The 26,576-nt window shown below is 43.4% G+C and overlaps 1 protein-coding gene across 1 annotated transcript in view; it reads right to left on the reverse strand.

Moving 5' to 3' along the window:
• itsn1 (intersectin 1 (SH3 domain protein)) overlaps positions 1 to 26,576 on the reverse strand; it is a gene marked incomplete at its 3' end in the record, with an annotated part of 256,540 nt that overhangs the window by 160,720 nt on the left and 69,244 nt on the right. The window contains exon 7 of the mRNA XM_084321474.1: positions 1,180 to 1,258. Within this exon, the coding sequence (XP_084177600.1) occupies positions 1,180 to 1,258 (79 nt within the window). The remainder of the gene's footprint in view (positions 1 to 1,179; positions 1,259 to 26,576) is intronic.

Below are 26,576 nucleotides of genomic sequence, written 5' to 3' on the forward strand. Positions count from 1 at the left end.
TATATATTCTCATTATTGACATGGACTGCACTTTTTGACTCAGATTTAACTAAGATTGGTACTTTTAAATTTTTTTTAAACTCAAAATTATTTGGGTCGCACCTAAATTGGCAGGGTCGGTCGGCAACCGGAACCAAACCATATTGCTACATCTATACATTTATGACGTACCAGATTTACAAATACAGTACTGTTTGTGATACAAGAACATTCTAAAAAAGAGAGTATATACATTTGACGAAGAAACTGTACATTGGAGGAGGTTGGTAGGTAGGAGATTGGTAGGTGGGGTGGAGGGGGGGGGGTATTTCGTATAACACACTCCACGTGACCCCAGAACCTCAATGTAAATAAACCATAATCACCCTACAAAAACAGTACTGTATTTGTGAATCTGGTATGTCATAAATGTATAGATGTAGCAGTACTGTCTATCTGGGTTTAACATGGTTTGTGGAGCTCCCTCTGGTGTCTACTAGATGATCTACTATTGGATCTACTTTCTCTGTGGATGGTTGTGAATAAATCTCCATTATGCTTCAATTACTGTGTGTTTATTCTATAGCAATAAGGTTGGGTGAATTCTGCCATTGTATAAAAGACATTACACCACTTGTAGTCGTGTGTTATAGGAATTAGATCATGCCTAGGGGGGGTCTAACGACCCTCCGCTGCGCGTCAGGCCTAACAACCACCCCTAGGCATGATCTAATTCCTATAACACACTCCTGCGCATGATGTAATGCTTAAACAGCATACAGCTCTCAGAGAGAAGCTAAACCTCTACAGCATACAGCTCTCAGAGAGAAGCTACACCTCTACAGCACACATCTCAGAGAAGCTATACCTCTACAGCACACATCTCTCAGAGAAGCTATACCTCTACAGCACACATCTCTCAGAGAAGCTATACCTCTACAGCACACATCTCTCAGAGAAGCTACACCTCTACAACACACATCTCTCAGAGAAGCTACACCTCTACAGCACACATCTCTCAGAGAGAAGCTACACCTCTACAGTACACATCTCTCAAAGATGCTACACCTTTACAGCACATAGCTCTCAGCTCACACAGCTCAGTTCGATTTATGTTGGTGGCCATCTTGATTCCTCCCATACATACCACTGACTTGAAGTTTAACTTTGCTCTGAATCTACTCTCTGGCCATGTCCTACCTGGCAGCATCAAAAGATGGCCCCTTCTGTAGCTTGGCACTGGGACGGGCGAACGAAGCCGATTTGTTGATGGAGGAAGCTAGAGAGAGTGGGAGAGAGAGGGAGAGAGTGAAAAAAAAACATCTCACAAACTCGCATCAAAACATTTGAAACAGTTTGCACAAATAAATGAATTTCGTTTAGTGACAGTTATTGAGAGTAAATTAGTCAAAGTCAGCTTTATTGTCGCTTCTCATAATGTGCAAGACATACAGAGAAATGAAATATGTTTCCCCCTTCCCATAGTGTATATATACAGTTTTTCCCATTAATTACCTAGACTGTGGCAGCCCGCTAATTAGTCCCGCCACAGTTGTATAATGAACCAAAAAAATAATGTAATTTTTTACTATTTTTTTAAATATAAAGTTTGCCAATAGGGATGTATCAGTACTAGTATTGGCAGTGGTAGTAGTCGTAATAGTAATCCACAATTTCTTTATTTTCTAAAAAATAAACCAGTTCAACACAGGTAACCACTTTTGCTTCATTTCTTTGATGGCTCAAATGTATGCTCTAGTGCCAGTGGTTCCCAAACCTCTCCTCGAGACACCCCAGCCGTTCCATGTATTTGTTAAATTCCACCACCAGCACACCTGATTCAACTAATAAAGGGCTAGTTAAGTTGAATCAGGTGTGCTGGTGGTGGAATTTAACAAATACATTGAACGGCTGGGGTACTTCGAGGAGAGGATTGGGAAGCACTAGTCTAGCAGATTGTGTTTTGAGCACAAAGTGCATCATAGATCTAGCCTCTTTATTTTGCTCTCAAAGTGCACCAGATTGATGCATTTAACTTTAAAATGTACAAAAAAATTATTTTCCGGGAAGACATGCCCCCCGACCCCCCTAGAGGGTCGGCGGTTCACCCCCCATAGTCTCTGAAAATCCTGTGGGAAACACCGATATATAAATAAAAAAAAAGATCCAATATAAACAATAAGTAACATATAGGACACTATAAACATAAGTAACATATGGGACATGATGTACATACACTATACATAGCCCCTTTCGTGACTTTCGGTTTGCAAGCCTGTGGCTTTTGTGACCGGAGTCACTTGCCCACCCGCCCCGATCACCCAGTAGCGAATGAATGAATGAATGAATGAAAACTTTATTAACAGATTGCAGAATGGGTACAGTGCAGTACAGCTCAATACATACAATTGTTAAGGGGATGCAGACCAGAGAAAGACTTTCGTCTTGTTTCCACCAGGGTCCCCCATTTCCAATTCATCGTAACATATATGACATACATGACATACAGATAGACAGTACTGCTACATCTATACATTTATGACATACCAGATTTGCAATTACAGTACTGTATTTGTGATACAAAAAGAGTCCAGAAAGAAAAGAGTATATACATTAGGCGTAGAAACTGTACATTGGATTGGGTAGGTGGGGGTGGGACTGTACATTGGAGGTGGTTGGGGGGGGGGGGGGGGGGTGTTTTTGAAAGTGGGTAGTGATTCACATTCCTTTACAGCTTTGGGTAGGGCGTTCCACATTGATGTGGCATAATTGCGAAACGTGTTTAGTCCCTTGTTTGAGCCGAATCTGGGTTTAACATGATTTGTGGAGCTCCCTCTGGTGTTGTGATCGTGGTATTCACTGACCTTTGGGAAGTATTTAGTCATGTACATGGGTACCTTGGTCGTGTAGTGTATCTTGTAGACCAGGCCCATTGCAAGTTGCTGTACTCTGTCGTCTACTCTAAGCCATCCTAGGTTGTCAAAGTGGGCAGGGGTGAGGTGGGTTCTAGGAGTAAGGTCAAGCAGTAGTCTGACCAGTTTGTTTTGAGATGTTTGTAATTTTGTTTTTAGCGCCTTTGAGGTGCTTTGGTACCATGAGGTGCAAGCATAGTCGTAGTACCCTTGAATGAGTGCTCCTGCTAGAGTCTTCAGGGTATTCTTGTTTACCAGTGAGGAGATCCGGTACAAGAAACGAGTTCGTTGGTTGACTTTTTTTATTACATTGGATGCCATTTTGTCACAGGAAAGATTTGCCTCTAGGATGGAACCCAGGTAGGTAATATCTTCTTTCCTTGTGACAATATTGTCACCCACTGTAACTGAGAAGCCGTCGGTCTTGCTGAGTTTGTTATTTGAACCGAAGAGAATGGACTCTGTTTTGCCCATGTGTAATGATAGTTTGTTATCAGCGAGCCATATGCAGATTTTGCTTAGTTCTGAGCTGAGGGTTTTTTCAACCTGTAATTTGTTCTTGTCAGAGACCAGCAGGGCTGAGTCGTCCGCAAACAGGAACAAGTTGCAGTCACAAGCTGACGACATGTCATTTGCATAAATTAGGAACAGTAGCGGACCTAGTATGCTTCCTTGTGGAACACCACAGTTTACTGTGAGGGGGGGGGATAGGGTACCGTTTACCTCCACCATCTGCTCTCTCCCCTCCAGGTAGGATTGCATCCAGCTCACTGATAGACTATCAAAACCAATTGCTTTTAGCTTGTCAATCAGAATGGTGTGATTGACAGTGTCGAAGGCCTTTTGTAGGTCCAGCATGACCATGCCGCAGTATTTGCCCGCGTCCACCTCTTGTTTGATGTGGTCGTTTAAATAGAGAAGGCATGTGTCAGTGGAGTGGGATGTTCTGAAGCCAGATTGGAATTCGTAGATTAGATTTTTTTCCGCAAGGTATTTTTCGACCTGTTCGTATACAATTTTTTCCATGACTTTCGAGATGGAGGTAAGGATAGAAACAGGGCGGTAGTTGCCTGGGTCTAATTTACTGCCTTTTTTGTGCAGAGGGGTCACTCTCGCTATTTTGAAGTCCTTGGGGACGTGTCCCTGTTTTATAGAGAGGTTTATTATGTGTGTGATGACTGGGGTGATGGCGGCTGCTGAGTCTCTGAGGAATTTGGAGGGGATGTTGTCATGGCCAGTGGCCTTGTTAGGTTGGAGGGCGCTCAGTTTTTTGAGTACCTCATCTGTTGTTACCATTTCCAGTTTGAAGTCGTCTTTGTGGACCCCTAGGTTTTTGTAGTAAGCTACTATGTGTTCTACCCCATAATGCCCTGAGTGGGAGGGTAGTTTGTTTACCAGTGTTGTGGCTATGTTTGTGAAGAAACTATTTAAGTAATTGGCTACATCCGAAACGACCAAGCGTCGTCAAGGGGCTCGCGGTGTGTCAAGAATACATCAGATCTGAATTTCAAAGATACCCAGCGTACAATATGGGTCTAACACAGCTTCACGATGGGGTCTGGAAGCTCGGAGTTGCTAATAAACAGTTTAAAACATTGTTACTCGACGAGTGGTATTTACAGACCGAACGTCCATCTCCGCCGTTGGTGTCACAGCGCATGCGCACCATTCCGCGTTCACGTTACTGGGAAGAAGCGGAAGAACCAGTTTCCGACTGGGAAAAACCATTCACGTCAGCCTCCTAGTGGTAATTCCTACTAGGACATATGGGATTCTTTTATAGACCCCATATCTCCCACTTCGCGTCACGAATTGCGGAAGTATGGATGTGGGCGTTTCATCCATAGATATATATAGAGTCAAAGCGTGAAGGCTTCCTAGTTGTAGCAACGAGATGTCCTCTGGTTCTTCCGCTTCTTCCCAGTAACGTGAACGCGGCATGGTGCGCATGCGCTGTGACACCAACGGCGGAGATGGACGTTCGGTCTGTAAATACCACTCGTCGAGTAACAATGTTTTAAACTGTTTATTAGCAACTCCGAGCTTCCAGACCCCATCGTGAAGCTGTGTTAGACCCATATTGTACGCTGGGTATCTTTGAAATTCAGATCTGATGTATTCTTGACACACCGCGAGCCCCTTGACGACGCTTGGTCGTTTCGCTACTGGGTGATCGGGGCGGGTGGGCAAGTGACTCCGGTCACAAAAGCCACAGGCTTGCAAACCGAAAGTCACGAAAGGGGCTACACTATACAGGGCTATACAGTATAAACTAGGGGTGCACGATATTGATTTTTTTGACCCCGATATCGATAACTTTCTACTCCTCAAGGTCGATACCGATAACCGATAATATATATATATTTATTGCATTATAATTTTTTTTTTAATGTATATTCCTGTAGTTTTGACCTAACCAGATTTATCATGACATGAGCGTTACTACTATGAATAAAACAAAGCCAAGAGAACAGTTTTGACTCTTCAAATAAAGTGACTATATTTATTTTTCCAAATAAATATAATTTGAATCAATCACAAAATTCACAATCCGTCAATGTCATTAACAATGTGTTTCCCTGAACAATGAGTGAACTAAAAACCAACAGGTATTGTGCTTTGTCAGCAGATAAAACATTTGACGCTATAGGAGAGGAGACTGTTGTGGTCTTGGTCCATGAAACAACTATTACTTGGCATTTATAGGACAGCACGCCTAAAAAAGAATTAAATAAACCATACAAATCATCTCTGTCAAACGTCTTTCATTTTGCAAACGCCTCGTCAATGCCTAGGTACAAGCCGCCCCAGTTCCTTTGCAGCTGGCTTTGGATTAGCTTAGCCTTTAGCTGCTCGGCGTCGTCGGATTTTAATACATCATCGTAGCGGTGGTGATGTTTCAGGTGACTTATTAGGTTGGATGTGTTATAGCTTGTTGCCCCTTTCCCTCCTCGTGGAACTTCTGCATTTGTTACAAATAGCAAGCGAACGGTTTTCCTCTGAAACTTTGAAAAAGTCAGACGACGCCATCTTTGTTTACTATCTGCTGCCTCTGAATGTCACGTGACTACGTCACAGCCAAGAAAGGGAGCGCTGGATTTGTGAAAAACTCCCTCTTCCTAAACCACACGCTATCAGTCGTACCACAGTACTGGCAAAACGGGAGGAGCCTATAACAAAAACAAGCGCCCTTCATCCCAATCCACCCACACCGGATTTCTTTTAACCAAAAAATGTATTATATATTATCGGAGCTATCAATAATGTTATCGGGATGACGTCATAATTGCTGATATCGGCCCGATAATTATCGTGCATCCCTAGTATGAACTGTTAACATGTAATCTCTTTGCGTCTATAATACTGGCCATACGGTAGTCTAGGTTGCCCTCTTGAGGCTGGGAAACAAATGCGCAGTTAGTCTGTGTCGACCACGAGCATGAGTTTGACTGTTCGTTAATGGCTCTGTATTGGTGTTTGCAAGTTGATCAAATAAAGCAAGTTAACAGAAGATAAACGTCGTGTTTATTCATAGTAGACTAACATTGGTAGCAGAGGATGGTTAGCAGAAGATGGCTACTGCTAACTACAAAGTTCCACTGAAGTTCGATGAATCCCGACCATACGAGTGTTGGAAAAATGAGATCGCCATTTGGAAGCTGGTTACTGAACTTGATAATAAGAAACAAGCCCTCGCCCTTGTCCTGGGGCTGGAAGGAAGGGCAAGGGACATCGCTATGGAAATACCCGCTTTGGATTTGAACAACAACAATGGTATGGACACACTGCTAGCAAAACTAGATGGCATGTTTCTCAAAGAAGAGACCGCGCATACGACGCTTACTCTTTTTTTGACTATCAAAAAGGAGAGCTCCGTGTCCATGGCGGACTATGTGATTGACTTTGAACAGCGATACAACCGAATGAAAAAGTACGACATGACTCTTCCTGACGCCGTGCTAGCTTTTAAACTTTTGGACACAGCTTGTCTAGACGAGAAAAATAGACAAATGGCGCTGACTGCGTGTACAGATTTAACGTTTGCTGCAATGAAGTCCTCGCTGAAGAGGATCTTTCGGGGGAGGGTGCAAGGCGGCACATCAAACGGAATACGCATTAACGATGAAGCGTTATTCACAGAGCAAGGCTCACAAGGAAGATTCAGACGTCCAACAACACAGCAGTTTGGACAAGTTGGACAACAAAGGCAATCGTCACAGGGTACCAACCCACTGGATAGGTTCGGTAAGAGATCAAAATGTGCTATATGTCAGAGCACGTTCCATTGGGCTAAAGACTGTCCTCACAAGAGTAACGAACAAGTAAAGCTAACTGAAGATCGAACAAAGGTAGAGGAATGTGACATTACACTGTTTACTAAAGCCTCACTGTCTGAAGCAGAGGTATTCCTAACTGAGTCTTTAGGGACGGCTATCATTGACACTGCATGTACCCGCACAGTGTGTGAAAAAAAATGGTTGGACAGCTTCGTCGCTAATCTCAGTCAAAGTCAAGTGAACCAGATTGTGAAAAGTGAAACTCCAAGCTCCAGACCATTCCGGTTTGGATATGGAAATATAGTGCATTCCTCCAGAATACTGAAACTGCCTGCCAAAATAGGACAAACAAAATGTAGAGTGGAAACTGAAGTAGTCAAAGCTGATATCCCACTACTTCTGAGTAAGACTTCACTGAAAAGGGCAGGAACCATCTTGGACATGGAGAATGATAGAGCTGTGATGTTTAAACAGAATATCCCTCTTGAACTCACCAGTTCAGGACACAACTGTATAGATATCAGAGACAAGGACACAGGAATTCTTAGTCACAGAAAACAGCCAGGATGAAGATGAGGTCCTTACAGTCACAGAAAATATGACCTCAAATGAGAAACACAAAGCTCTCCTGAAACTAACAGTTTGGTCACGCCTCCGCAGTTCGGGAAATAAAGACAAAGATTGTGACACTATTTTACAACAAATAGTACAGGAATGTGACATATGCCAGAGGTACAGCAAGACCAAGCCGAAGCCTGCTGTGGGCTTGCCTCTGGCTTCAGAGTACAATGAAACGGTGGCAGTGGACCTGCACGAGTTGGAACCAAGTTTATGGTACCTCCACATCATTGACCAATTTACACGTTTCAGCGCTGGAAGCATTGTGAAAACAAAGAACTCCTCTGTGATGGTGAACTCTTTTCTTCATACATGGATCAGCGTCCACGGCCCGCCACGGAGACTTTACAGTGACAATGGAGGAGAATTCAACAATGCAGAGTTCCGTGACATGGCAGAGAACTTTAACATTGAGACAAAAACCACGGCAGGATACAGCCCCTGGAGCAATGGGCTACTGGAGAGACACAATCAGACCCTCACCGACATCATCCAGAAGGTCAGACGGGAAAATGGATGTGACTGGCAAACAGCCCTAGACTGGGCTCTCATGGCTAAGGACAGTATGCTCAATGTGCACGGCTACAGTCCTCATCAACTGGTGTTTGGCCAAAACCCCAACCTACCTTCTGTACTGGTTGATAAACCACCTGCGCTAGAAGGTACCACTATGAGTGCTAGAGTAGGAGAACACATTTCAGCCTTGCATGCCTCTAGAAAAGCATTTACTGAAGCAGAGTGCTCAGAAAGGATAAGACGAGCACTACATAAGCAGCTCAGACCCACAGATGAGAAATATGAGATGGGTGACAAGGTGTATTACAAACGAGCTGAAAAGGCGCTGAGTGGAAAGGACCAGGGATAGTTATTGGTCAGGATGGGGCTGTTGTTTTTGTGAGGCATGGTGGTTGCCTAGTGAGAGTGCATCACTCTAGGCTTTCCAAGGTGAACACACAGGTTAGTGAAGAGCACATGATACAAACTGATGCTGACACAGAAGCAGGAAGTGAGCAAGGTATAAACAATGCAACTGGTAGTAGGGATGCCCCGATCGATCGGCCACCGATCGTTATCGGCCGATAATCAGTATAAATATGCGATTGGTGATCGGTGATAATGCTTTATTTTTTCGCCGATCGTCAAAACCGATCTCACTCGCTGAGTTCTGTCTCAGACACCGGGAGCTGCACACACTCACTCCCACAGTGGTGCGGCGTCTGCTCCTCCCTCCAGCCCCTCCCGCACGCATGTAAACACGGGTCTAGTCTAGTGGGACAGGAGGACGGCGTCTCCCTGAGCTAACGTTAGCTACCGTTACAAAATGACCCAGTCAACCATTCACTTCCAGTCCAATACATGATGAGGCATTGTCTAACCGAACGGTATCTAGCCGGCCAGCTACCAATAGCTCCTGATATCAACAAACGCTCCAGCAAGTCTAGTAGAGACGTGTATGATACCTCCGCTAGCTCACGTTAGCTGACGCCAGCTCACTGTTCAAAACGAAATGTCCCACTGAACTAAATAGTTCACTGAGGCGTTGTATTAACGTTATATATCCGGCCAGCAGTAGCCACAGATAGCTCCTGATATCAATGTTTTATAACACTCATTCGATGCATATTCGAGCTGAGGGCATGTTGTTGAATGGGATCAATAGGGCCAGCTGCAGCTCCAGAGAATCCTGGCCGTAGCTGCAGGCTACTCGAGTATAGGGTCCAGCTGCAGCTCCGGAGAATCCTGGCCGTAGCTGGAGGCTACTAGAGTACACACAGACAGTGGAGCTTGTTGCGTGGTGGCGATGTCTCGCAGATAATACAAGTACAAGTCTAATTATATAATATATATATTTTATTAAAAGAAATATAAAACTATTTTTAATTATTTTTTAATAAAAAACTATCGGTATCGGATCGGTATCGGCCGATATGGCTCACGACGATCGGTGGCAAAAAACGTGATCGGGGCATCCATAACTGGTAGTTTAGACAGTGAGCAAAATACAGAGAATGAACAACAATTCAGTGACAGGGAAGCCAATACAAGTGAAGCGATCGATCCACCAAATACTTTGAGTAGCGTAACTCAAACTGAAATGGTGCATAGGCCTAATGCCCATAATAATCCTGCCCCTTCTGCAGGTGTGAGTTTAAAAACAGGACAGACTGTAACATATATGAACAGAGGTGACAATACTCTACTTAAAGCAAGAGTCTTAGGGAGATCAGGCAAGGCTACGGGGAAATATAAAACCTGGTATAACATGCAACATCTAGAGAATGATGGTAGTGATGGGCAAAAGGAATCAATTGATATCTCACAGGTTGATAATCTCAACATTGAAACAGAAGACAGAGAAGCTGATGTACTTGTAACCAAAGACATCTCATTTGATGCAGCTAAACAGGAAGAAATAAAGAACTGGCACAATAATAATGTATTTGAGGAAGTTGAAGATGCAGGGCAGAAATGCATTTCCACCAGATGGGTTTGTAGTCTTAAGAACACTCCCAAGGGTATAGTGTAGGGCTGACCTTCAAAGGTTTTTTTGGCAATCGAAGCTTCGGGGCCGAGCTTCGATTTTAATTTGAAGCTTCGAGGGGGGAAAAAAAAAATATATATATATATATATATATATATTTTTTTAATACCATTTTTTTTTGTGAGACGTGTACAGCACTTTGGTAAACTTTGTTGTTTTTAAATGTGCTCTATAAATAAAGTGGATTGGATTAATTAATTAAGTAGGCCCTTTCGTGACTGTGATGCAGCCAACAAGGTTTCACTCGGCTGCCCTGCCTGGGTGCAATGGGGCTGCTCTCACAGCCAACGACATGACATTACATAATTATGTTGCAACCTTCGTCTATCAAGCAAACAATTATATAAATATTTATATGTAGTTGATAGAGACAAAGGCAGAATTCGACTTAATTAAGCACGTTTTATTAAGACATATTTCTATATGGGTCGGGACACTTTCATTGGAATGGCGGCGCAAGATTTTGGAGGCAAAAAAAATAATAATTCTAAACTTTTTTTTAACTTCGATTTTTTTTTTTAATGTTCGAAGCTTGTGCCATCGAACGAAGCTTCGAAGTTTCGAAGTATTTAAGACAGCCCTAGTATAGTGCCTAAAGCCCGACTGGTTGCCAGAGGTTTTGAAGAGCTGAATATTCAAGAGTTACCGAAAGATTCCCCCACATGTGCCACAGATTCACTTACTTATGTTATCAGTGATATGTCAGAACCAGTGGGAAGTCCATTCTATGGACATCAAATCTGCATTCTTGCAGGGTATTGAGCTATCCAGGGATATTTATATCAGCCCTCCTCTAGAGGCAGGATGTCAACATGTTGTATGGAAACTAAAGAAATGTGTATATGGTCTTGCAGATGCATCACTATATAGGTACAACAAAGTGAAGGAAATCATGCCGAGTACTGGTGGTAGAGTGTCACAGGTGGATCCGGCAGTCTTTACTAGTTGGATGAGCAATGTAAGGTCACTGGGGTGCTTGCATGTCATGTAGATGATTTTCTTTGGGCAGGCTCATCAAACTTTTCATCCAATGTGATCCCCCAACTGCAGTCTGCATTCAAGGTTGGGCGTGAGGAGCATGAAAAGTTCTCCTATGTAGGAATGGATTTTGTAACTGTTAACACATTCTGCGCCAATAACGTTGTACGACGTGTTTCAAGGTCATGCGAAGTCTACCATTCCACGGCGTACGACGTTATTGGTCTGTTTAATTATTTTTTCAATTTTCCGAGTCTAAACATGAGCGCGGACCTTTCTGAGATGTGTTTGGCCACTAGGCTGCATTTCCTCTCAAATTACACTAGGTGGCAGGATCCGCCTATGTTCTAACACTCACAATCTGAAGGCTTATTTAGAATCTTGGACACCCTATAATAGATCTGAGCTGTGATTGGTCAGTGCACCTGGCCGCAGGTATATAATCTCACGCCCTCCCATAGTCGATGAGTTTTTGCGAGTTGTTTGAGAGAGATAGAGAGAGATATTTACAGTGAGATTCATGAGAGCAGAGTATATCAGTCCTATAGTATTTGTAGTAGTAGTATTAGTCATAGCTCAGGTAGTATTAGTAGCAGTATTAGTAGTAATTGTAAGTTATATCAGCTGTGCTTTATAAGTACATAGTCGTGCTAGTTAGTAGTACTTTGTGAGGAGTAGTGGTAGTCGTAGGTAGTCTAGTAGTAGTTGTAAGAGTAGTTGTATTATTTAGTAGTTATATTAGTTATTAAGGATGAGAAAGCGTAGTGTAGGGAAGAGGGTGGCGAGGAGGCCGACGGACGTTCGGTTTGTTTAAACAAAGTTGCCGTTCGGACCTGTGGCAGCTCCGACCACCGGGCCGGGCCATGGTGAGGCCGTCACTGGGCCCAGCGACGTCTCTCGCCCCTCCCCCCGTCGCGGTACGAGGAAGAGGAAGGAGACTGTCCGAGCTACGGAACACGTTTTCCTCGGATAGCGATTCCAGTGAGCATGACCATGACTGCAGTGGAACCGATTGGAAACCACCAGCAGGTGAGATCGTTTGGCTATCATAAATGTAGTATCCCCCATAATGTGTGCGCGCAACATCTGTGTATTGAGATCATTCTTTACCTAACGCTAATGTATTCATTGTATACTGTACTGTCCATGTGAATATGTATACGTTAGTTCGCCAACCAACGATATTATTATTATTATTATTATAGATTCATCTTCATCGGATGATGAACTGGGCCTTGGACCACGCTATCACGGTGCGTTTCAGCTCTCATTTTGACGCATGTATCTCTTGAACTGTGCTCATATTTATTTACATAGCGTGTCTAATGTATATAATATACATATACAGGTTCAGATCGATGAATTAGAATATCGTGGAAAAGTTATTTTTTATTCAACTCAAAAAGCTAAACTCTTGTAGATTATAGATTCTAGGGATGCACCGAATGGGAAATTCTTGGCCGAAACCGATACCGAAAATAGGAAACAGTTGGCCGAAAACCGAATGCTGAAAGGCCGAAAATGATTAATAGAAATATATATATATAATGTATTTTTTTTTCAGCTACCTGATTATGACAAAAGACATGATTATGGCAAAACTTTACTTAAATAATATTAATAAAAGTCAAGTGCATTTTCTTTTCTCTGTAGGATAATTACAACCAAGTGCATTCAGAACAAAGCCAAGGTGCTTTAAAACTGCATAAAGATCTGCACACATGAGAGGGAGAATAGCTTATAGCAGACTTAATGATGTTACTGTAGTGGCTACAGTAAGCATTTTATATAAAAGTACTCTGTATTTTTGTATGACAACTAATAAAGAAACTTGAACTACTGTCATTCACTGCGTTCTAGCCTACATGGAAGGACTTGTATTTACTACATCTCCCGTGACTCTTAGCGGGGGATGACGTAGCTTAAGAAAGATGAGTGAAAGAGGAACTGAAGCGTTGTTAGCTAGCTTAACGCTAACGTTAGTTAAGGTTTTTAACCGCGACGGGCATATAGTAATGGCAAGGATATAAAGCATGTTAAAGACGCATTTATTGGACGCGTTGCGTGCAGAGTTTACATAGAAACAGCGAGTCCCAAGAGGAGTTATCACAGGCTGCAGGACGCAGGACTGAAGAGCTCACGTTGCGCATGTAATGACTGAAGCCGCGTTTTGATGACATCATCACAACAACACGCGTTAGGTTACAGGTTGTTTCTGTTTCGGTGATATATTTTCGGTGAAAAAACTCTTTCGGCCGAAAGGCCATTTTTGGCCATTTTCGGCCGAAAACTTTCGGTGGCCGAGATTTCAGTGCATCCCTAATAGATTCACAGTCTAATTCAAGTTATTTTGTGTGTATCAGGTTGAACTAAGTGTGTATTTTTCTTTTGTATATATAAATGTCTCTTTCTTCACTCAGTACTGTCTTTTTGGGTGCATTTTGCACAAATTACTTCATCAATACAGCTAAATATATGTACCTTTCCACGATATTCAAATTTATGAAAAATCATTAGGCATTTGAGCCATGCTTGCTAGTGTGCCATGTGCCAACCAGGTGTTGGGCAGAGGGGGGGGGTAACATCAAAGTGATTTCATGACCTTGATGTAAGCCAGGGCTAGATTACCCTGATTGATGTCGGTAGGGCTAAACGACCCTCCCCCCTCTGACACACCTTAGTGTGTGTGTGTCACATACATGAACAGCTAAACATTCTAATTTATTGAATGCGTGTCCCCTAAAGAGGTCCTGCATTATTATTATATGTCTCTCCCCACACACTAATTCAGGTCATGAAATCACTTTGATGTTACCCCCCCCCCCCTCTGCCCCACATTCTAATTGATTAGAGTTAATTTAAATATGTATTTATCACTAGACTCTCTCTCCCTATCTGTTTCTCTGTATATATATATATTTTTTTATATACACTGTGGGAAGTGTGAAATGCAATTATCTGTGTATTTGGAAGACACAGCTGATCATGAAATTCTGTATTCTAGGTTCGGATACCGATTCAGTATCCGGTGGAGAGGGTGCAGGCACCCCGACATTTTTAGGTGAGGACTAATAATATATAGCCATACAGCATTCATGTGTGTGTTTACTGTATGTGTAGATATTTGTGTAAATTGTGCGGATGTGACAATAAAACGGACTGAATTGGATATCCCAGATTCTGGAGCAGAGAGTGATGCCCCGCTGGTGTGAGCAGGCAGCAGGAGCGTGTCACCTACTCCTACAGGTGAGTGTCTACATAATACTATATATATATCATGTAAATAAAAGGACAATACATCTAATATAATGTATATATGTGTTACCTTCCTGTGATTCCAGAACCAGAGGGGAGTCAGGGGACAGATGTTCCAGAACCGGATGAAGGGACAACACACCCATCTAAGAGGGGTAAGTTGGCCTCACTCTGCACACCACGTCCAGCTCTGACCTCTGACCCCCACACCACGTCCAGCTCTGACCTCTGACCCCCACACCACATACAGCTCTGACCTGACCCCCACACCACGTCCAGCTCTGACCTCTGAACCCCACACACTCACTCACAGTTTGTAACTACGTGTTATATGAATGTTTGTCTACAGTAGGGGTGTTATGATAATTGTATAATTGACAGGTTGCGGGGTGCGACGAGGAGCAGGTCGGTGGCACGCCGTAAGAGCCAGGATGCCTGGTCTCGTGAGGGCTGGGTGCCTCATAGAATGCCCTTCACAGCCCAACCAGGACCACTCCAGGACGCTGTGGCACTGGAGTCTGCCCGGCCTGCAGACTTCCTAAATTTGTTCCTCACTGATGACTTCCTCAGCATGATTGTTACCCAGACCAACCTATACGCTGATCAGTCCATTGCCCTGCTGGATCCCACACTAAATAGCAGCAGGGCACTGGCTTGGAAGCCCCTCTCACTGAAGGAGATCAAGCAGTTCCTTGGCCTCTTATTTTTAACCGGTGTAAATCCGAAGCCTGTCTTGGCTATGTTTTGGTCCACAGACGAATTAATTTGCACACCGTTTTTCTCCACCACCATGCCAAGGAACCGTTTTGATATAATATGGCGCTTCCTCCACTTCTCAGACAATACAGCCATAGATGTGAGAGACAAACTGTGCAAGGTACGCCCTGTAGTGGATCATGTGATGTCGCGGTGTAAGGAACTTTACCAGCCCAACCGCGACATCTCCATCGATGAGGGGATGCTGGCATGGCGAGGACGCCTGGCATTCAGGGTCTACAACCCAAACAAGCCAAGCATAAAGTCATATTTCCTGTGCGAATCACGCACAGGATATTGCTTCGCATTTCAGCCGTATTATGGGGAGGGGGGGCCCCTGCGGGACACAGTCGTCGGTCTGCTTGGACGCTTGGCCGGGTTGGGCTATAGACTCTACATGGATAATTTATATAACTCTGTGGCCCTGTCCGACAGGCTCCAACAGTTGAGGACCGACGTCTGTGGTACCCTCAGGAAGCACTGGGGGGAGCCAGACATCATCAAAAACCTGACCATTGCTGACATCAGTGTGGGTCAGGACCAACCAGCAGGTCAGGATCGTGAAAATGATCACCAGCTTCCATGAGGACACAATGGAAGTGGCACACGTTTGGCAGAAAGGTCGGGCAGTGAGGATGGAGATGCTAAAGCCGAGATGTATTATAGATTATAATAAATGCATGAATGGATTGGATAAAATGGATCAAAACCTCTCGTACTATCCGTGTACACGCAAGACTGGAAAGTGGACCAAAAAAGTTTATGATGTATCTGATCCAAATATGTTTGTTCAACTTGTTTGTCTTGTACAGAGCCAGGCACCCCAGAGGGCGGTATAAGAACCTCCTCCAGTACACCATGGCTATGGGACGGACCTATAATACAGGGGCTAAGGAGTTAAGTCCTGCGGTGGCAGAGGGTGAGGTGGTGGCAGGGGGTGAGGAGGGAGGTGGGGGTGAGAAGGAAGGAGGTGGGGGTGAGGAGGAGGCAGGGGCTGAGGAGGTGGGGCGTGGCAGGCAGCACGACCCTAGGGCCCCAACGGGGGACCCGCAGAGCAGATTAGTGGGTGGCTTTGGGGCACATGGTATGATGGCCTACGCAGCCACCGCGAAGAAAAAGCTGTCGGGTCTGCAGTAGGCGTGGCCTCAGGAGTGAGACAAGATACTATTGCACATCGTGCAATGTCCCCCTGCATCGTGAGAAATGCTTCGCTCTGTACCACACAAAGAAGGATTATTCTAAATAGTTTCTTTATTAATTGTCATACAGAAGTACAGAATACTTCTAAATAATCCGTCATACAGAAGTACAGAATACTTCTAAATAATCCATCATTGTGTGATACAGAGAGAAACATGTGGATGCGTACTTCACCATACCATGTGTACCACTCCGGTATAGTATAGCTAGCTGAGTGAGTATAGTATAGTATAGTATAGTATAGTATAGTATAGTATAGTATAGTATAGTATAGTATAGTATAGCGGGTAGTTGTACTGTTTTCTGTACAAGACAAATGCGTTGCACAGATATATTTGGGCCACTGTTGTAAATATTGCATAGGCATGTTTGGACCACTTGCAGATGAGACGTGATGTTAGTGATCTAGCTTTGTCAACTCCATTCATCATTTGCCCTGTGGAGGCTGGTGATCATTTTGTGTATATAGTTTATTGCAGTTATTTGGCCTCTTCTCTTTTTATTCTCTTTTTCCCCCCTCCTTTTTTTTATTTAAACGGTTTACACACCGTTTGCACAGAAACAATGGTTGCTGGCAGTCACCCAGTTTATACTTTTATAAAGTCTATACTGTTGGTAAAGTACCATTGTGTACTGTGAATGTTACCAGCATACTTTTCTAATGCACAGAAACAATGGTTGGTTCTGATGAGTCACCCAGTTTATACTTTTATAAAGTATTGTGTTGGTAAATTACCATAATTGTATACTGTACGGCCTGCAGACTTCCTAGGTCTGTTTCTCACTGATGACTTCCTCAGCATGAGTGTTGCCCAGAACAACCTCTATACGCTGAGCAGTCCATTGGCCTGCTGGATCCCAAACTAACTAGCAGCAGGGCACTGGCTTGGAAGCCCGTCTCACTAAAGGAGCTCAGGCAGTTCCTTGGCCTCTTATTTATAACCGGTGTACTTTGGAAGCCTGTCTTGGATATGTTTTGGTCCACAGACGAAATAATTTACACACTGTTTTTGTCCGCCACCATGCCAAGGAACCGTTTTGAGATCATCTGGCGCTTCATCCATTCTCAGACAATGCAGCCATCGATGCGAGAGACAAACTGTATAAGATATGCCCTGTAGTTGATCATGTGACGTGCCTGTACTGTGAATGTTACCAGCATACTTCTAATGCACAGAAACAATGGTTGGTTCTGATGACAGTCACCCAGTGTATACTTTTATAAAGTATTGTGTTGGTAAATTACCATAATTTTATACTGTACTGTGAATGTTACCAGCAAACTACCCTCCCACTCAGGGCAGTATGGGGTAGAACACATAGTAGCATACTACAAGAACCTAGGCGTCCACAAAGACGACTTCAAACTGGAAATGGTAACTACAGATGAGGTACTCAAAAAACTGAGCGCCATCCAACCGAACAAGGCCACTGGCCATGACTACATCCCCTCCAAATTCCTCAGAGACTCAGCAGCCGCCATCACCCCAGTCATCACACACATAATAAACCTCTCCATAAAACAGAGACACGTCCCCAAGGACTTCAAAATTACGAGAGTAACACCTCTGCACAAAAAGGGCAGCAAATTAGACCCAGGCAACTACCGCCCTGTTTCTATCCTTACATCCATCTCGAAAGTCATGGAAAAAATAGTATACGAACAGGTCGAAAAGTACCTCGCGGGAAAAAATCTAATCTACAAATTCCAATCTGGCTTCAGAACATCCCACTCCACTGACACATGCCTTCTCTATTTGAACGACCACATCAAGCAAGAGGTGGACGCGGGCAAATACTGCGGCATGGTCATGCTGGACCTACAAAAGGCCTTCGACACTGTCAATCACACCATTCTGAGTGATAAGCTAAAAGCAATTGATTTTGATAGTTTATCAGTGAGCTGGATACAATCCTACCTGGAGGGGAGAGAACAGATGGTGGAGGTAAACGGTACCCTATCTACTCCAACATCATCAACAATAGCCTCGGCAATTCTAAACAGCTTTTTTCCACCATACACCACCTCCTCAAACCCCAAACCCAGGCACACAGAGAGACCACTGAGAAGCGGTGTAATGACTTCATGTCATTCTTCACAGCCAAGGTTGAGGGCATCCGCTCTCTCCTCCCCGGCTCCTCTTCCTCACCTGCTCCACCTGCTGTCTTACAGCCTGAAGTCTCCCAGCTCCTCCGCTGTTTCAGCGACACCACGCAGCGTGAGGTCGAGGCCATCATCGGGAGGATGAAGTCATCCACGTGTGCTCTGGATCCCCTCCCCACAGCCCTGGTGAAAGCCAACATCCGCACTATTGGTCCCCTCATGACCAGCACCATCAACCTCTGCTTGCAGGCTGGCCACGTTCCGCCTGCCCTCAAAACTGCCATCATCACCCCCCTCCTGAAGAAACCCACCCTGGACACAGAGGCCCTCGTCAACTACCGGCCCATCTCCAACCTCCCGTTCCTCTACAACAGGGGTAGGCAACCCTAGGCACGCGTGCCGGGCATTTTCATAGGCACAGGGGGCAGCTGAAAAAAATTATACTTTTTTTTTTGTTTTGTTTTTTTTAATATTATAGTGAAATATTTTGCACCGTTGTCGCATTTATCTTGTTGAAATCCTCCCACAGGTTCTTTTTACTACCACATATTTAATTGAGATCCTTTATTTGTTTATTATTTCAATTTAGCTGGAAATACATTGCTACATCATTCAGTAACATTTACAGAGCCTTATAACAAAAACATTATTACGGTCACCATTGTGACCAGTGGGATTAACACTTTCAGTGCCACCAGGGGGCGCACAACTTAGTGCTTGAATGCCACCATCGGCGCCAATGTTAACGTTAATATCGCCTAATCTATGTTTTAAATTATGGCTATGTGTCTAATCTGCCCCGTCGCTTATCAAAGAATCATTTTCCAGTCAGTGCTGTCAAGGCAGATTGGTTTTTTATCGCTTCATTTCCGTTTGAGCATTTTGAAAAGCGCCCGTTTTCAGGTGAAAAACAGTCCATTCTGTGATAATCGCCTTTTACTGGAATATTCCAGAACGTTGATATTTGTCGGCCTATTTATGAATCGTTTTCAAATAAACGCTAGATGATCAATAGTATACGTGCACGCACGCACATTCGAGGCGTGCACTGATAGCCGTTTTCATTTCCTCATGGAAATTACAGTGAAACCCATAGAGCACATTTCACAAAACAGCTTATATCTTCATGAAAACGAGTCTGATTATCCTAACACTGATAACATAGATTCCTTACCTGACATCAGATGGTATCCAAATGGTATATTCCAATTCCTGATCACCATTCGAAAAAAGTGTATAGATCCAACGTGTGTACAGTAGAACACATGATTCCCCGCGGCTCAGATGCTCCAGAATGAACTCTGGTAACCCCGGCTGCATCAGTGGACTGGAAAATGTGGACTGGAATATTTTTTCCCCCCCATCCATTTTCATTGAGTCCATTCCATTTACCATTTACCATCTGGGAGACGATAGGGGGCGCTTTTTTCACATCTGATCACCGGCGGCCCTTGGGTAGGCTAGGGTAGGCTCGCGTTATGAAATATGATTTCAGATCGCTTAAAAAAATAAAATAAAAAAATTCAGAGAAATCTCGTGAGTGGCATTCAACGTTCGGGGTGTAAACCCGAGTTAAGCCGTGAGTGGCACTCAAAGTGTTAATCAACACATTTTATTATTTATTTTTCTATTTCATTGAACATTGCACATGTTAAAAACCATTTTTTTTTACTCAAAAAGTCAACTTGTGTTCTTAAAACCATGACAATAAACATAGTTTTATTAGGTTGAAATAATGTGGTTGTGTACTTATTTTTCTGTTAACTTATTATGGATTGAAAACTGAAAACCTTAATGCACAGTAACTGAACTCAATATTTTTAAGTTCTGGTAACTTATTATAATTTAATTTTTTTTACAGTGTAGTCTTGCGATCAATCAAAACTTATTTACACGATATACCTCACATTCACCCTCCATTCACATCCTGGTGTTCTCCTGGTGTTCTCCATTAGGCCTGTAGGTGGAGCTATGACAGCACACGTACAGTACACACACCGATGGTGTGTGATGTGTCCAAAAATGAATGGGCAAATGTGAGTGAAATGGTCGCACTGTATGCAGCTGTTTGTCTGCATTGCACCCCCCCCCCCCCCCCAACTCAGATTTAGGGTTGATACAACCATCATAATAATATTGTTAATAATAACAATAATGATGTAATAATGTAAAAATTATCATTAAAAAGACCTGATTATGAGAAAAAAAATTACGATGCATGGAATATTGTTGAGGCACACTAGTTACAACTATATTTCAAACAGGCACTCCATGTCAAAAAGGTTGCTGACCCCTGCTCTACAAGGTGCTGGAGAAGGTAGTTGCAAAGCAGCTCCAAGCACACCTCAGAGACAACAACATCTTCGAGAAGTTCCAGTCTGGGTTCCGCTCCGCGCACAGTACAGAGACAGCCCTGGTCAGGGTAACCAACGACCTACTGATGGCGGCGGATGCTGGAACCCCATCCATTCTGGTCCTTCTCGACCTATCGGGAGCCTTCGACACAGTGGATCATCCCATCCTACTGGACTGTCTCCACTCCAATGTCGGACTCCGCAACCTAGCCCTTGGCTTATTCAAGTCCCTCTTGGCTGGTCGGACTGAGTGTGTCTCCCTTGGAGGCGCAACATCCTCCAACCACCCTGTCACCTGCGGTGTCCCCCAGGGATCCGTCCTCGGCCCCCTGCTGTTCACCCTGTACATGCTCCACCTCGGCCGCATCATCGGCCGGCACGGTGTGTCGTTCCACTGCTACGCTGACGACACCCAGCTATATATCCGGATCACACCATCATCACCCCCCACACTGACCGCTTGCCTGGAGGAGACTAAGGCGTGGATGAACCACAGGTTTCTCCAGGTCAACAGTTCTAAAACACAAGCCATGCTGATCGGTACCCCACACCAGGTCCGGTCAACCACCATCACCACCATCTCCTTCTCCGGTCAGGACATTCCCCTCTCCACCCTTGTCACCAACTTGGGCGTGAAAATGGACCCCCACCTCACATATGAAACACACATCAAACACCTCTGCAAGACCTTTCTTCCACCTCCGAAACATCACTAAACTCCGCCCCTCACTCACCCTGGCAGATTCCGAGAAACTCGTCCACGCTTTTGTTTCCTCCAGGCTGACTATTGCAATGCACTCCTCATCGGGATCCCTAGTAAAAGCATTAAAAAACTGCAAACCATCCAGAATGTCGCTGCTAGGATCCTGATGAGGGTGCGCAAATATGATCACATCACCCCCACCACCCCTACCTCCTCAAAGCCCCCATGACTAAGCTGCACACCATGGGCGATCGCGCCTTCTGTTCTGCCGCACCCAGACTTTGGAATGCTCTCCCCATCCACCTGAGAGCACCACAATCCGTCGAGGCTTTTAAAAGGGGCCTAAAAACATTTCTTTTTAACAAGGCTTTTGCCTGAATTTTCTTTTACTTCTATTCATTTTATTATTCTTTTTATTTTATTCTTAGGTTCTTCCATTTCACTGGTTGTTAGTCTTTTTAATTGTTTTTATTTATTTTAAATTGTTTTATTCATTTAACTTTTGTCTATATCTCCTGTAGCACTCTGAGACTCTCACGAATATAAAGTGCGGTACAAATTGAATCCATTATTATTATTATTATACTACCCCCCCCCCCCCCCTCACAGTGAACTGTGGTGTTCCACAAGGAAGCATACTAGGACCGCTACTGTTCCTAATTTATGCAAATGACATGTTGTCAGCTTGTGACTGCAACTTGTTCCTGTTTGCGGACGACTAAGCCCTGCTGGTCTCTGATAAGAACAAGTTACAGGTTGAAAAAACCCTCAGCTCGGAACTAGGCAAAATCTGCATATGGCTCGCCGACAACAAACTATCATTACACATGGGCAAAACAGTCAGTTCTCTTCGGTTCAAATAACAAACTTAGCAAGACCGACGGCTTCTCAGTTACAGTGGGTGACAATATATTGTCACAAGGAAAGATGAAATTACCTACCTGGGTTCCATCCTAGAGGCTAATCTTTCCTGTGACAAAATGGCATCGAATGTAATAAAAAAAAAAGTCAACCAACGAACTCGATTCTTGTACCGGATCTCCTCTCTGGTAAACAAGAATACCCTGAAGACTCTGGCAGGAGCACTCATTCAAGGGTACTACGACTATGCTTGCACCTCATGGTACCAAAGCACCTCAAAGGCACTAAAAACCAAATTACAAACATCTCAAAACAAACTAGTCAGACTACTGCTTGACCTGACTCCTAGAAGCCACCTCACCCCTGCCCACTTTGCCAACCTAGGATGGCTTAGAGTAGACGACAGAGTACAGCAACTTGCAATGGGCCTGGTCTACAAGATACACTACATGACCAAGGTACCCATGAACATATCAAAATACTTCCCAAAGGTCAGTGAATACCACGATCACAACACCAGAGGGAGCTCCACAAATCATGTTAAACCCAGATTCGGCTCAAACAAGGGACTAAACACGTTTCGCAATTATGCCACATCAATGTGGAACGCCCTACCCAAAGCTGTAAAGGAATGTGAATCACTACCCACTTTCAAAAACACTCAAAGAACACCTACGGGAGACTGCAATTCGAAACTGGCCCCTACAAATGTCCTAACCCAGTTGTACAGTAAAGACCAAGTATGGCTTTGTCAGTATTCCAATGTACAATGTACAATGTAGTGTCCCCCCCCCCTCCAATGTACAGCCCCACCCACCCAACCCCACCCCACCTACCCAACCTCCTCCAATGTACAGTTTCTATGTCAAATGTATATACACTCTTTTTCTGGACACTTTTTGTATCACAAACAGTACTGTATTTGCAAATCTGGTATGTCATAAATGTATAGATGTAGCAGTACTGTCTATCTGTATGTTGTGCGTGTCATATGATGAATTGAAAATGGGGGACCCTGATGTAAACAAGACGAAAGTCTCTCTGGTCTGCATCCCCTTAACAATTGTATGTATTGAGCTGTACTGTACTGTACCCATTCTGCAATCTGTTAATAAACTTTTCAATCAATCAATCAATCAATATTTTTCTAATGCACAAACAATGGTTGGTTCTGATGACAGTCACCCAGTTTATTGTACATCTTCTGAAGTAAAAAAAAAAATTCACTTCATCAAAGTTTCAAGTTTTCTGCATTATAAAGTATTCTGTATTTTATAATAATGTTTTCTGGACCTACAACAGTAGTTATAACTTACTTGTTCGTTAGCGCCAGGCCCCATGGTGGTTGATAATATATCAATTAGTTTCACCTGGAAATACTACTACCTGATCAATACAAAATATTATTACTTTATGAATGTTTTTATATCATGTATGGAAGAATCCATTATTGGAAAACAGGTAGGTACAGAGCAAACGCTGTCTACAACACAGGAGCAGAGTATACACAGTACAGGAATGAGAAACAGTCTAAATGGGTTTTAACATTTTAGTTTATTTCATGCACATATCTGTAATACCTGATCGGTACAATATCTACTAACCTGATCAATACAAGATATTCCTACCTGATCGATATAATAATAGTCTTACTGCATTTCAAATTTGTTTATTTGTAATAGTAAAATACAGACTCAATCTAAATTGGTTTATAACACGTTCGGTAACTTCGCTGATTTCCGGCTGGCAGTTAATGTGTTAACAGTTAAGTTCAGGTACATCAACAAAGTTATATCGAGAACCTGGAGCCTATTCCCATACAAGCAAGTCGGGCCACACAGAGAAATGAACCCCTCGACGAAACTGAGAGCAGCTACGATCAAAAATAGGACAGATCATATGGGTTGCTAAACAGACAAGACCTGATGTAATGTTTGATTCATGTTGTTTGGCTTCTAATATAAAAGGGGCAACAGTACAGTCTGTTCATGATGCAAATAAGATAATCCATAAGCTAAAGTCTGAAAAGGTGACACTCAGATTTCAACATCTGGGAAACAGTGATGCTTTGAACTTGAGTTTTCAGTGATGCTTGCTTTGGAAACCTCCCAGACGGAGGTACACAGGGAGGTACTTTTATAACACTTATGGGAGAAAGAGGGAAGTTTTCCCCCCTCTGTTGGCATTCAAAGAAAATCATACGTGTGGTTCGCAGTACCCTTGCAGGGGAAACTCTTGCCATGTCAGATGGGGGTAGACAATGCAATTTTTCTAGCCACACTATTTTCTGAGCTCACTACTGGTAGACAATGCAATTTTTCTAGCCACACTATTTTCTGAGCTCACTACTGGAAATGCTGGACTGAATGCACCCCCTGTAATCTGTGTGACCGATAACCACTCTCTGTTCGATGCGCTCAAGTCCACAAAACAAGTCACAGAGAAGAGACTCAGGTTGGAAATCAGTAGCATTAAGGAGCTCATTCAGAACAAGAGGATCAAGCAGGTGCATTGGTCAGACACAAAATCTCAGCTCGCTGACTGTCTCACAAAAAAAGGAGCTTCGGCTCTTGTGCTCTTAAAAGCACTCAGTGAAGGACAATGGGATCTGGGTTAAAGTGTCTGTTGAAATGGAACATTGAAAACACCTTTGTTTATGTATTTGTTTCTCAAATGTTTCCCTAATTTATGTTGACTACTCAGGGAATTTGAACATTTTTGTTTTAAGTCACTGTATGTAGAAATCGTCGGAAAGGAGAAACGCACAATTTCTATCTTGCGACAACACCAAGCCGTGTGTCATTTATTATATTTTAGCACAAGTGACAGCTGTCAGATCTATGCCGTGCTAGTCTCCCACAGCTCGTAGTAAACAAACATTTTATCAATGACATTCCACCAGCGCGTCTTCTCTAAGCCCAACCCCAACCAACCTCCTTAAAGTGACAGTGCCCCATCAATACATCAAAACAATACAATGGTGAATTATGTCCATAGCACCCACTACAGTTTTATGATTCATGCAAGGTAATGTTATTTTTGTTTTGTTTATTTCTTTAAAAAGATAGAATGAGATTGTTAACATGTAATCTCTTTGCGTCTATACTACTGGCCATACATACGGTAGTCTAGGTTGCCCTCTTGAGGCTGGGAAACGCATGCGCAGTTAGTCTGTGTCGACCACAAGCATGAGTTCAACTGTTCGGTAATGGCTCTGTATTGGTGTTTGCAAGTTGATCAAATAAACCAAGTTAACAGAAGATAAACGTTGTGTTTATTTATAGTAGACTAACATAAACAGTGGCTAAAAAAATTTTTATGATTGAAATAAATATAGGAGGTAAAAGAGGCAGTGAGATGATAAAAAAAAATTAAAAAAAAATGTAGGACCTGCTCAGAGGTCATTAATCGGCATGCATGCGATGCATGTATGTGATTCGTCTCTGCGATTAACCCATCCCATCGTCCTTCCCCCCCAAGGGCAGCCGGGAGCAGACAGGCGCAACGTGAAGCGGGAATCGAACCATGGACCTTCTTGCTGTGAGGCGACAGTGTTAACCACTACACCACCGTGCCATGATAGATATGGCAGTAAACTAATATAATGTAAACTAAAATAATGGCAGTAAAGTAAAGTGGCAGTGAGTTTGTGAAGTGGCAGTGTGTGTCTGTGTGTGTGTCAGTGGGGGGGGGGGTTTAGTCCAGGTTCTGTGGTGGCAGAGTGAGAGCGGGGGGAGAGCTGGGAGAGAGTTCAGCTTCCTGACAGCCTGGTGTATGAAGCTGTCTTTTAGTCTGCTGGCCACCAATGAATATGGACACCAGTGATGACATCGGGGATATTGAATACTTGTGTTGTGTTAATTACAGCTCAATGAAATTATTAAATTAAATTAAGGTAGCAGTGCCTTTTTTTGTGCTAATATCATGGTACTGTACCTAATTAACACAACACAAGGGGATTGAGTGTCATTGGTGGCCATATTCAGGTTATATTCAAACTCTTTTACTCTCAATAACTGTCAAACTAAATTAATGTG

The sequence above is a fragment of the Notolepis coatsorum genome (assembly GCF_963971535.1).
Source record: "Notolepis coatsorum genome assembly, chromosome: 9".
Classification (NCBI taxonomy): Eukaryota; Metazoa; Chordata; class Actinopteri; order Aulopiformes; family Paralepididae; genus Notolepis; species Notolepis coatsorum.